At 40.8% G+C, this 13,940-nt stretch overlaps 1 protein-coding gene across 1 annotated transcript; it reads right to left on the bottom strand.

Annotated features, from left to right (window-relative positions):
- Positions 1-4,070: 4,070 nt before the first annotated feature.
- LOC144234703 (olfactory receptor 7D4-like) lies at positions 4,071-5,009 on the bottom strand. Its single transcript, XM_077768037.1, has one exon. It carries the CDS (start codon positions 5,007-5,009, stop codon positions 4,071-4,073), a length of 939 nt encoding a protein of 312 aa, XP_077624163.1.
- Positions 5,010-13,940: the final 8,931 nt, after the last annotated feature.

Consider the following 13,940-nt stretch of genomic DNA (forward strand, 5'->3'; position numbering starts at 1 on the left):
CCAATAAAAAGCCAAGGTCAGAACTCCCCAGAGGTTACCCAGTCGGGACCACTCGCACCTTTTTTTTCATTTGCATTTCTTTGATTTTTTTTTATTTTTTTTTTACAAATAGTTTATTGTCAAATTGGTTTCCACATAACACTCNGGACCACTCTCACTCTTGAGAGCTTCACACTTTCAGTAAATTCTATCACTTTGCTCACTCTCTGTTGTCTGTGAGATTCATTCCCTGACTCTGGGAGACAAAACCAGCATCTCTCCCACCCTCCTGTAACAACATCACTCAGAACAAATGAAGGCAAAAGTCCTTCAAAGGCAGGGAAAGCCTCAGCTAAACAGCCCTGGATAACTGTCCTTCTCGGGCACTATGCCTCCTGTCACTGCTCCAGCCACATCCTCCCCAGGCAACCTCCCACCCTCAGGGTCTTTGTGTTAACCTTCCCATCCGTGCAGGGCTGATGATTAACTGTGTATGGCACTCAGGCATCCCCAGCGTTGTTACAATAACTCAGACATTAAGTTCCATATATATTCCTAAAATGCCTCACACTTACATGTCTCTTGTATGTCACCCAATCCTACTATCCAGTTAAATTTCTACTCGTTATTTGTAATTCATCATGTAAGCATATATTCTCCTATAGAAGTTTTCCCTGAATACCAAGTGTTGGCAAAATGGGGAAACACTGGACCTTCATGCATTCCTCATGGGAATGTAAACTGGTGCAGTCACTTCAGAAAACAGTTTGGCAGTTGCTTAAAACTTAAACATAGGGGCGCCTGGGTGGCTCAGTCTGTTAAGCGTCTGACTTCAGCTCATGTCATGATCTCACAGCTCGTGAGTTGGAGGCCCGGATCAGGCTCTGTGCTGACAGCTCAGAGCCTAGAGCCTGCTTCAGATTCTGTCTCCCTCTCTCTCTGCCCCTCCCTTGCTCACACTCTGTCTCTCTCATTCCTTCAAAAATAAATAAACATAAAAGAAAAAGAAAATTATATTTTTTAAAAATCCTTAAATATAAACTTACCATATGGCCCAGCAATTCTACCCCTAGGTATCTATGCAAGAGAAATGAAAACACATGCTGACACAAAACCATGTGCCCAAGTACTTCCAGCAGCATTATTTATAATGACACCAAACTGGAAATGTCCAAATGTGTACCAACTGACACGTGGATTAAAAAACTAGTACATCCACACATATGAATACTATTCTGCAATTAAAAGAAACAAAGCGTTGATACATATTTCCACATGGATGACTCTGAAAAAATATACGCTGACTAGAAGATTAGTACAAAAGACTACATATTATATGATTGCATTTATATAAGATACTTAGAAAAAGCAATTAATAGAGACAGTGACTGTAAATGGGCACATGGGAACTTTCTGAGGTAACAGAAATATTCTAAAAGTGGAATGTAGTAATAATCACGTAACTCTACAAATTTACTAAAATCAATGGGTTTATATTATGGAATAAATTTTGTACATGTAAATTATGCCTCAAAAAGCATTAAAAATAAAAATTTAAAAGAGTTTTTCTTGGAATTATTCAGGGTGCCTTGAAAACTTTTACCTTTGTTTTCAACAGGATCTGTGACACACCACATTATTATGCTCACCACTCTGTATTGCAACCATTTGGTCCCCTCCTCGATTTGGACACAGGAGACAATAAATTCATATTAGCTTCAGCTTAATAGAATGAAAGTGAACTGAAGCCACATCAAATAAGCCTTTCTTCTCTAACAAATTATCATTTTAGAGTCATTTTGCAGTCCTAACTATGTTCCCAATAATTAGTTGGGAACTTTTTTCCTCAAAAAAAATTTTTTTTTATTTTTTAATGTTCATTTATTTGTGTGTGTGTGTGTGTGTGAGAGAGAGAGAGAGAGAGAGAGAGAGAGAGAGAGAGAGAGAGAATGAGTGGCAGGGGAAGGGTAGAGAGAGGGAGAGACACAGAATCCAAAGCGGACTCCAGGCTCTGAGCTGTCAGCACAGAGCCTGATGCGGGGCTCGAACTCACAAACTGTGAGGTCATGACCTGAGCTCAAGTCGGACGCGTAACCAACTGAGCAATCCAGGTGCCCCTCTCCAAAAGAAACTCCCTTCATGACTAGTCACGTACATTATAGCTTTACCACCTGTCTTAGCTTGGGTTCCCAGAGAAGCAGATTCTGAGCCAAGGATTTATGTGCAAGCACTTTATTGGAAGGAACAAGGAACATGGAACATGGGTGAGAAAGAGAAGTGACACATGGAAGAAAATACGTTAGAATGAAGTTTGCATTCAGTCTGCTATGACAGGGAAGGAACAAAGTTTCATCCTGTGGAGAAATTCTGGAAAATGGTACAAAATGCAAACCTCAGAATTAACCAGTCTAATGTGCGAAAGCCATCCATACTCCACAGGTCTCCTTGAAGGGCTATCTTTGTGTGGTCATAATTCTCTGTCATGTCTGGCACCACCTAGTGGGCAACGTCGGTGCTGGATGAGGCTGTCATTTGCCAGTCATGCCATGGACATGGTGAGAGGGTCCCAGTGAATGTGAGAGAAGTGTTGACAGCATCTAGTCCATCCTTCACTCAACACTGAATTCTATCCATACTATTCCCAACAAGTGAGCTATGTTCTGAACACATTCCACATGTGTGTAATTACCATTCCTGATAGCACCTCCAGCAAGTCCCAGAAAACACAGTAAAACCACACTAGAAAATAGCTCTTATTCTCTTATCTTCATTACTGTATGTTTTAGGATCTTAGAGGATGTATCTTAAAACAGCATATATGGGAAATATAAGTCAGATAAAAGAAGGAAAGTAAGAAAAGGAGGAAAGATGGAAACACCGCAAAGAATGAAGCAACATCTCAGATATTCATAATCACAGAAATCTGGATTCCTAATTTGAAGTTGAAAATCACATCACTATTCTTATACAAAGTAGGATAGAAACTCCATGTCAACTATCCAGGTTCTAGTCCAACTCCATCTCATTCTCCTCTTTTGAAAAGTGGGGTTGAATGAGAGGAAATGTCTCTAAGACATGTTTTCAAGGTGACATAAAGTCATACATGTGAAGGAACAGCCACAGTTCTGAGAAGGTAAGCACTTTTGAATGACCACATAGGATTTCATTCTATTTCTTGTGGGGAAAACAAGCACACAAACAGAAGAAGGTGAAGAGTCTTTTGTTGAGATGGTGCTGAAGGCAAAGAAGGAAGCCTTGCCTCTCCCAGAGCCAAAGCCAAAGCAAAGGTTTTGAAGACCTAGAAAGTGGTGCTAAATGGCGCCCACAGTCATCAACAAAAGAAAATCTACACATCACCTACATTCCGAAGGCGCAAGGTAGTGCATCTCTGAAGGCAGCCCAAATATCCTTAAAAGAGCACCCCCTGGAGAAACAAGCTGACCACTGTGCCATCATCAAGTTCCCCAACTACTGAGTTAGCCATGAAGAAAATAGAAGACAATAAAACACTCGTTCATTGCGGATGTCAAGGCCAACAAGTACCAGACTAAACAAGCTGAAAAGAAGCTTTATGACATTGACGTGGCCAAGGTCAACCTTCTGAGCAGGGCCCAAGGAGAAAAGAAAGTACATGTTCAACTGGCTTCTACCTATGATGCCTTGGATGTTGCAAACACATTAGGATCTAAACTGAGTCCAGCTGGATAAATCTAAACATAAATTTTTTCACCATTAAAAAAAAAAGAATGTGAACAACATCAACATTTTAGAGGATAATTCTGGTGACAAGCACAGCCAAATCACTTGATGTGATAAGTACTTCAAGCCTAAAGTTGGAAATCTTAAGAATGGCTGCAAGAAAGCTGATCAGGCATAGAACTTTATCGGTAGTATATAGGGAAGAGAAGTCAAAAAGTTTTACAGAGGCAGTTGTTGAGGAGAGACTAATATAAAAACAAATGAAAGGGAAGATGGGTGCTTTGGGGATAGGATAAATCAAATATATCTGTTGAAGAAGAAAAAGACAGATTTAATTTCACGTTTGCCTTTGAGACCCACAATGTTCACTTAGCCCCAATGTCAGTGACCTATCATGGCCTTGAGGTTGCTCTGCTGAGGAGCCTTCGCAGGGCCCCCTTCACATCCTTGTTCCTCAGGCTGTAGATGAAGGGGTTCAACATGGGGGTCACCACAGTGTACATCACTGAGGCAATCGAACTTCCCTGGGAAGAATGGGTCACAGCAGAAGTGAGGTAAACCCCCAGGCTTGTCCCATAGAACAAAGAGACCACAGAGAGGTGAGACCCACAGGTGGAGAATGCTTTATACTTGCTCTCTCTGGAGGACATCTTCATTAAGGAAGAGACAATCTGAGAGTATGAGTAGAGGATCCCAGTGAGAGGAAACACACACAGCAGTGCAGTGGCAACATACAAGCAGATGTTATTGATGAGGGTGTCAGAGCAGGCTGCCTTAATAATCTGAGCCAGTTCACAGAAGAAATGTGGAATTTCAGTGCCTGTACAGAAGGTCAGCCACCTCACCAGCAGAATATGAATCAAGGAGACCCAGAAAAGGGTGAGCCAACAACTCAGAACCAGGAGGACACAGAATTGTGGGCTCATGATGACTGTGTAGTGCAGGGGGTGGCAGATGGCCACAAACCGGTCATACGCCATCACAGTCAGGAGGAAATCGTCCATTCCAGCAAAAATCATAAAAAAATACACTTGAACGAGGCATTCTACATAGGAAATGTCTTTGCTGTGTTCCTGGATATTCACCAGCATCTTTGGGACAGTGGTGGAGATGAAACAGATGTCAACAAAGGACAGGTTGGAGAGGAAGAAGTACATGGGGGTGTGGAGGTGAGAGTCAGAGCTGATAGCCAGGATGATGAGCAGGTTTCCAAGCACAGTGACCAGATACATGGACAGGAACACGCCAAAGAGGAGTGGCTGCAGTTCTGGATCATCTGAGAGACCCTGGAGGAGGAATACTGATACTTCTGTCTGGTTTTCTGTTTCCATGTATCTGGTGTGTTTGCTGGAGAAGGAGGCAAAAGCAGCCTTCAATGAACAGTCAACTGGCACCTTCAAATCAAAGTCATCACCTTTGATTCCATTTTGCATGGATGTCCTTCATCCTCCATCAGTCCTTCCAAATCTAGTGATTCACTCATTGAAGTCGTAGCCCAAATCCATTTAAATGCATGTAATCTTTCAGACTATCTTTACCTTAGCAGAAGTCTTTCTCATTCTCTCTCCTACTCACTGGTTCTAATTCTTCTATTCAAATCTATGGATATAAACCAATTTCTTCCTTGATATGATCTTCCAAAATAATTGAAGATAATTAAGGTGTTTTCTTTGATAACTTTCATAACTTCCTTTATTCTAATAACTCTGAAATAGTGATTAAGATGGGTTTTCAAGTCAAACAACCTTGACTCTGTGATCTGATGTGTACTGTTATTGTCACAGATAACTCTAAATGTTTTTTTCCCCTAAAAATGTGGTTACTGCTATTACTTTATGATGATTCAAAATGTTTTTGTGCACAGTAGGATGTCAGAAATGATAACTACTGGGGCACCTCGGTCACTCAGTCAGTTAACTGTCCGACTTCGGCTCAGGTCATGATCTCATGGTTCGTGAGTTTGAGCCCCGCATCAAGCTCGTGCTGACAGCTAGCTCAGAGCCTGGAGCCAGTTTCAGATTCTGTGCCTCCCTCTCTCTCTGACCCTCCCCTGCTCTCTCTCTCTCAGAAATAAATAAAACATTAAAAAATGATAACTATTTTCATTACTCTACTCCTTTTACGACAATTGTTTCTTGATATTCAACTGTCATAAAAATCAGTATAGATCTATGATTTAGAAAAAGGGATCTTGAGTCAGACCTTCTCGAATAAAACTTTGGTGCATCAATCTGTGCAACCTTGACAGAGTTATTAAAACTGAGACTGTGGATACCTCAACTCTACAATGGGAGTAGTAAATATTCCCTGCTTTATGAGTCTGGTCAGTGAATTAAACGAGATAATGCATGTAATGTTTCTATTGTGATTCTTGTGACATACAGCAGACACTTGACAAATGTGAGCTTCTGTTCTTAGTATCACAAAAACTTTGTCATGTATGGTTATCATTTATCAATATTCCATTCAAAATGGGTCATCCATCAAAGATGGAATTTTGATCATTTAAAACATTTTTTAAAGTTTATTTACTTATTTAAGAGAGAGAGAGTGCACGCATGGGAGAGAGAATCCCAAGCAGGCTCTGTACTGTCAGTACAGAGCCTGATGGGGGCCGGAACTCATGAACCATGAGATCATGACCTGAGTTGAAACCAAGAGTCAGAGGGCGCCTGGGTGGCTCAGTCAATTAACCATCCGACTTTGGCTCAGGTCACAATCTTGCAGTCTGTGAGTTCAAGCCCTGCGTCAGGCTCTGTACTGACAGCTCAGAGCCTGGAGCCTGCTTCAGATTCTGTGTCTCCCTCTCTCTCTGCCCCTCCCTCTCCCACTCTCTCCCTCTCCCACTCTCTCCCTCTCCCTCCCTCCCTCCCTCCCTTCCTCTCTCTCTCTAATAAATATTTTAAAATAAAAAATAAAAATAAATCAAGAGTTGGATGCTTAACTGACTGAGCCATCCAGGTGTCCCCAAACTCTGATCATGATAAGCACAACAGGCCTAGTAGCTCTGCTGACCACCATGTAGCACTTCTAGTTAATGAAGACTCTATACCTCCCTCTTTCAGGTACCATCTGCCAGGTGGATTCTACCACAAGGGAGGCAAAAGCATATGGACTACATGACTAAGGGAGAAAAATCACAAAACCATTAAAATCAAATACAAGGCATGTGTGAGACTGTGTGCTCCTGTGTACATGCTCCCAAGTGGGATTCACTGTATTAAAATCAGAGTAGTCAACTGCCAAAAAATGATTGATTGATCTGACTGAAAAGATACTAAAAGCTTCTATAAATCAAATCATCCTAAAAATTGAAAATATATATTTATTTCCTCTATGATAGAAAAAATTTCAATATTATTAGTGTCTAAAGAATGCTAATTAGTTAAAAGGAAAACAGAGGACCTGAGGGGCTCAGTCAGTTGAGAGTCTGACTTCAGCTCAGGTCATGATTTCCCACTTTGTGGGAATAGCAGGCTCTGTGCTGACACCTCAGAGCCTGCAGCCTGCTTCAGATTCTGTGTCTCCCTCTCTCTCTGTCCTTCCCCTGCTTATGCCCTGTCTCTTTCTCTTTCCAGAAGATACATCAACATTAAAACTTTTTTAATTACAAATTTTAATTAAAAGGAAAACAGCATCATTGAGGACCATTTACCCTAGGAGATATGCAGGAAAGACTTCTCTGAAATATGAATATCTGAGCTACAAGAGGAAGGATGGGTAAATGTTAAAAGGGAAATTAGGTAAGGGCACACATTTTGGGTGGAAAGAATAGAATTTGCACTTTCCGCATGGTTGGGTGAGCTTGGTAATAGAAGGGATTTGAGAAGCCAGTAAGATGGAGAGCAGACAATGAGGGTCAGGAGGGATGGAGTGTGTGAGGAGCACATGTGGAGTACTGTACTATTCCTTAATGTGGCCATCATGTTAATAATTATATATATTTTTTACTGGGTCAGAAATTTAGACTGTTTTTGCTCACCATTGTCTTTCCAGGGACTTACAATGTGTCTGCACATAACAGGTGTTCAATACACACAAACGTTAGATGTGTAATAAAGGTTGAGACCAAAAGCATCAACAATAATGCAAAAAATAATATATAATGAATAGTACAAATTCATCAAATACCTGAATGTAGATACACAATAGAATAGCAGAATAAATAGAATGCATTCATATCTATTTAAAGGAGTAATATATCATGAACAAATCATACCTATTCTAGGAATAGAAAAATGGTTTAATGCTAGTATGTTTGAAAAAACAACTTATGGGATGCCTGGGTGGCTCAGTCACTTATGTGTCTGACTTTGGCTCAGGTCATGTCTCACAATTCAAGCCCTGCGTCGGGCCTGTGTTGACAGCGCAGAGCCTGGAGCCAGTTTCAGATTTTGTGTCTCTCTCTCTCTGCCTCTCTCCCCCACCTGCACTTTCCGTCAGTCTGTCTCTCTCTCAAAAATAAATAAACGTTAAAAATTTTTCTTTTAAATATAAAAAAATTCATCACAAATATAGGGAAAATAAGAGGAATTATAACCATAATCACAATAGAAAATAGATTTGAGAAATGCAACAGTCATTATCATGGTTAGCCACCACGACATAGCCTCTCACTAAAGGAGGAAACTAGGAACAATTTCTTAACCTAATAGAGAACAGCTGTTTAAAATGGTAGCCAACAGCATCCCTCCATTCAAACACTAAAACATTCGTGTTAAATTCATGAAACGGTCAAGGCAGTCCACATTCTCATGAACATTTAAAGAGATTGATGAGAGAAGGAAATTAGCCTGGATACCAAATGTCAGAAATAATGACAATACTTGTAGATATACTGTGGACACTAAAGGGAAACACAATACTGAACTATTAAGTAAGTCAAGCCTGCCTGCAAAAACAGAATATAACCAAAAAATCCAATCACTAGAGAACAAAATAGGCAATATTTTGTGCTTAATAGATCTTCAGTGAGCAGTTAAGAAAGAAATGATGGGACAGGAAATCAAACAGGACCCTACTATTTATGGGAAAGAATAGAGAAGGGGAGGAAACTCACTAGAAAATAACTCTTACTGGAAAGAGCTCTGGATTCTGAGAGAGGGAAGAAAACTTAGCAAGAGCTGGAAAAGACTGGTTTAAGTAGCAAGCAAAGCACCTTCAAACTACAGAGACTTGAGCTTTGTTGACTACTTAAATATGGGACTGCTCCAGTCTCATTATTCTAGGGGTAAACCCAGTACCCACTTTCTCATCCCTTTCCCTCATACTCCTCCAGCCCTTACTGGGAAGCAAAGGTCCTACCCTCTGTGACGGTTATCACTGAAGCTTTCTCTTCTCTGCAGTGTGTCGTAAGGTAGCTCATTTGGGTTTTCCCCTAGGCTGGTAGCAGAGAATTATAGGAAAGCGACAGCAGGTATATGTTATTATCATCTCGAAGACTGAGTTCTTAGAGCTGCTCATTAAATAAATTGTTCTATTGACTTTCCTCTCTCCAAACAATTCAGTTCCCTCTGGATACAAAAATAAAAGAGAGGAAAATTTTCAGACAATGGTGTGTTTATGTTGGCAACAGTGGGCAAAGCAGAAGCTATTTTTTTCCAAGGGGAAATTCTTCTGTATTTGGTTTGACTGAAATGACAATATATCCCCTAAGGAACGTTTAATTCTTGCAAGAACCAAAAACAGGAATGAACATTCTGTGATTCATTCCCTGAAGACTCTAAAGAGATTTCAAAGGTCACTTGTGGCCTACAGTGTCATGAGGGCAAAGAGGTTCTTTCTGAAGATAACCAGAGTGATTAATGGTTTTGACTCTGTTGAAAAGATTAAGGAAATGAAGAATGAAAATCTCCTTTCATGGATGCCAGTTGTGGATATTAGGTAGCGCTCCATTTTTTACCTCTAAAGTGAGGGATGGGGCATAAACAATCATGTAGAGATGCTTGAGAAGTGAGTATTGAGGAATCAGAACTGCCAGTATAAATCACTTATTAAGTTCGTCAGAGAAGGTGAGGTAGAGGTAAAATATTGCATAAAGAAATTATGGAGTGTGGTAAATTGACAAAATCTTTGTTTAATGGAAAATATGCAACAGTTGTAATTTGAAAGAGAACGATCATATTCAGTGCAGGTATTTGAATCCACAATACGTTCTGGCTACACAATTCATAGGATGCGCATAAACTCTAAGTCAATGACGAGATCATGTGCTCTATATCTCCAACACATGGGATACATGGCTTTGGAAATCAGGCTTGTTAGAAGCATCTCTGTGTGATGTCACTCCCAGTGAGCCAATGTGGCAGCATTTGTCTCAGGTGTCCTCAACTCTGCCATTGGCAAGTTTAAAGGTCTCGACACCTAAAAGAGTAGCACTTCCAGAGAAGTGGCAATCGTCCCATTGAACTTGAAGCTATCTGGCTACCTGGCACTTGAGGACCGACATGCCAGGAGAAGGAGTCACTATCTTGGCAGGATTAATTAACCCTGGTCACCAATGTCATTGTGTGAGCATGGCAACGGGCAGGCCCTGGTACCCTACTTTGCTGACTCAGTGGATGCGAGCAGCCCAGCAGCAATCTCAGACCAAAGACAGTGTTGGATACAGATGGCTGTCAGGCAGTTTTGCTCTCACAGCAGGAGATCTGAGTGGTGGGACCTTGGGTGACTGTGGCAGCTTCCTTAAGTGACAGCAATTCTCTAACAGGGCTGAAGCCTGAGGGCTGCTTTTAGAGGGTTCCACTCCCTGTACCTGGAGAAGAACCCTTCATTCTGAAAGGAGTAGTGGATGACCCAACACAGGTTTACCATCCACCTCATCACCACTTGGATTGCAACCTGCCGCAATGTGTACAGTATCCACGAGAATATGTGATGCATGAGAGTCAGTAGTTGGGAAAATCTGTTCTTAGTAACTGGGAGCCACACAGAGAACTTAAACGTCTTGAGTTAGACCGAGTTGAGCATAATGTTATCTTTTGGGCCTACTCCTCTGTAACCCAATTCTCTCTCCCACTACTGCCACTAAGACGGAACACAAGATCAACCCATGCCACTGCCAAGGGGAAATTATCGGTGAGGTGTTTCACACACAACCAAACTGAATCTTTCTAAGAACAAACTCAATGTCTTTTCCTTCCCTCCCTCTCTTCCTTCCTCCCTTACTCCATTCCTCCCTCCTTCCCTTCCTTCCTTCTCTTCTTCCTCCCTCACTCCATCTTCCCCTTCCTCCCTCCCCTTCTTCCTTCCTCCTTCCTTCTTCCCCCCTTTCTTCCTCCCCTCCTCCATTCTGTCCTTCCTTAGTAGCCATAAGATAGGTGTTTTACATGGTCTACTTTTTCAAAACTTTTTAAAAATAAACTTTCATGCAGCCCCTCTGGAAAACAGCGTGGAGGTTCCTCAAAAAATTAACAATAGATCTCCCCTATGACCCAGTAATAGCACTGCTAGGAATTTACTCAAGGGACACAGGAGTGCTGATGCATAGGGGCACATGGACCCCAGTGTTCATAGCAGCACTCTCAACAGTAGCCAAACATGGAAAGAGCCTGAATGTTCATCAACTGACGAATGGATCAAGATGTGGTTTATCTATACAATGGAATACTGCATGGCAATGAGAAAGAATGAAATCTGGCCATTTGTAGCAATGTGGATGGAACTCAAGGGTGTTATGCTGAGTGAAAGGAGTCAGGCAGAGAAGGACAGATATCATATGTTTTCACTTATAAGTAGAACAGGAGAAGCAAAACAGAGGACCATGGGGGAGGAGAAGGGGAAAAATAGTTGGGGAGAGGGAGGGAGGCAAACCATGAGAGACTCTTGAATGCTGAGAACAAACTGAGGGCTGATGGGGGGAGGGGGAGGGGAAGGGGAGTGATGGGTATGGAAGAGGGCAGTTGTTGGCATGAGCACTGGGTGTTATATGGAAACCAACTTGACAATAAACTATAAAAGAAAAAATAAAATAAAATAAACTTTCAAAACTTTTCAATTTGAACCCTAAACATATTCACTAGGCAAATAAGTATTTTATTTTACTTTTTAAAAGTTTATTTATTTATTTTGCAAGAGAGAGAGACAGTGTGAATGGGGGAGGGGCGGAAGGAGAGAGAGAATCCCAAGCAGGCTCGGCAGAGCCTGTGCAGAGCCCAATGCAGTCCTCGAACCAAGAAAACTATGGGATCATGACCTGAGCCAAAACCCAAGAGTTGGATGCTTAACCAACTGAGCCACCCAGGCATCCTAAACAATTATTTTAAAGCAGGATAATAAGGCTCAAATTATGCATATCAAAAAATTATTATAGAGAAAATCTGGAGTAGATGCGATTTCTGAAGAAGAAAAAAAGGAAGCTTTATTAAAAACAACTTTGGGGCACCTGGGTGGCTCAGTTGGCTGAATGTCCAACTCAGTTTCAGCTCAGGGCTTGATCTCATGATTTTTCATGACTTCAAGCCCCATATCAGGCTCTGTGCTGACAGCATGGAACCGGCTTGGGATTCTCTCTCTCACCCCCTCTCTGCCCCTCTCCTCCTCACAGTGTCTCTCTCAAAACAAATAAATAAACTTAAAACATTTTTTTTTGACAATGGGAAAGTTGACAAATGGAGTATATAGAGAGAATACTGGTTACCTGGGAAATTGTGTCTAAAAATAGATGGGTTAGGGGCACTTGGGTGGCTCAGAGAGTTGAGCATCCAACTTTGACTTAGGTCATGATCTCATGGTTCGTGAGTTCAAGCCTGGCATCAGGCTCCATGCTGACAGCTCAGAGCCTGGAGCCTGCTTTGGATTCTCTGTCTCTGTTTCTCTCTTGGCCCCTTCCCTGCTCTCTCAAAAATAAATAAACATTAAAAAATAGATGGAGTATACAATTCTTTCATCTACTTGAAGAGTGATGTCATAGTCAGTTTGGGCTGCTATAACAGAATACCAATAAACTGGGTGGTACCCATATTTCTCACAGTTCTGGCAGCTAGAAGTCACTGACAGTAGGGAGTCAAAGCAATAATGTTCTGGTGAGAGCCCTTTTCTGGTTTGCACATAACTGACTTCTCATTGTATCTACATATGGCAGAGAGAAGAAAGAAGTTCTCTTATGACTCTCATAGGGATATTAGTTGCATTAATAAAGATTTTATCTTTATGACCTCTTCTTATCCTAATGACCTTCTAAGGCTCCACCTCCTAATACCATCACACTGGGGGTTAGGTTTGAATTTTGGGGGGACAGACACATTCAATCCATAGCAAGTACTAAAGAAGAAATGAGCTTCCAGTAAGGATGTGAAGGGCTACTACAAAGATTAATGGTTGATTTCATTCTTTTTTACAGCTTAGTAATGTTCCATTGCGTGATATATATATATATATCACATGTATATTATATACAATTATGTATTCCATATACACGTATATGTATATATGTGTATATATATACCACATTCTCTTTATTCATTCATCTTTTGATGGACACCTGGGTTACTTCCATGTCTTGGCTATTGTAAATACATCTGCAATACACATGGGATAATGTATCTTTTTGAATTAGTGTTTTATATTCTTTGGGTAAATATGCAGTAGAATTAGTGAATCATATGGCAATTCTATTATTCCAACGCACACAAAAAAAGAAATCTTGCCATTTACAACAACATAGGTGGATCTAGAAGTGAAATGAGTGAAATAACTCTGTTGTTTTGAGCTCTTTAGAGTCTCAGATTTCCTCACCTCTAAATGGAGACAGTAATCATTCCCATTGAGGAAGATACATAAGAAAATAGAGAGCAGTTAACATAGGTTTACCATATAATAAGCACGAAAACACTGACTGTATTTCAATCTGTATTTTGATTATATTTTATCAGTAAAAAAAACAACCCAAAACACTGTTGGTAATACATGCACATGAACAACACAAATGCACAATAAAACACATAGGAATAAGTTAAGGTAAACAACTGCACTCTGTCAACATTTCAGACAACAAAGCTGAAGTAAATGCTCCAAATCCAAGTTAGAGCTCACCAATGAGGAAGTAAGAAGATAGAGGACATAACTTTGGGACAACAGGGCAGAAAAATCATCAGATAAATTATGCAGAAATTGGCTGTTTAAAGATTTGTAAAACCTTGGAGAGAGATCCAGATCCTTCAGGACTGGGTGAAAGGTTTGTAAGATTCAAGAGTAAACTTCAGAATCAAAGTTTTTGCCCTTGGGATCCATAAAACTTCTTAGTCTTGGGTCCAGCAGATCCA

Source organism: Crocuta crocuta, unplaced genomic scaffold, assembly GCF_008692635.1.
Source record: "Crocuta crocuta isolate KB4526 unplaced genomic scaffold, BGI_CrCroc_1.0 scaffold115, whole genome shotgun sequence".
NCBI classification, from domain to species: Eukaryota; Metazoa; Chordata; class Mammalia; order Carnivora; family Hyaenidae; genus Crocuta; species Crocuta crocuta.

Bases quoted from the DNA above. Each gene is read 5' to 3' on its own strand.
- LOC144234703 (XM_077768037.1), bottom strand. From the start codon at position 5,009: ATGGAAACAGAAAACCAGACAGAAGTATCAGTATTCCTCCTCCAGGGT.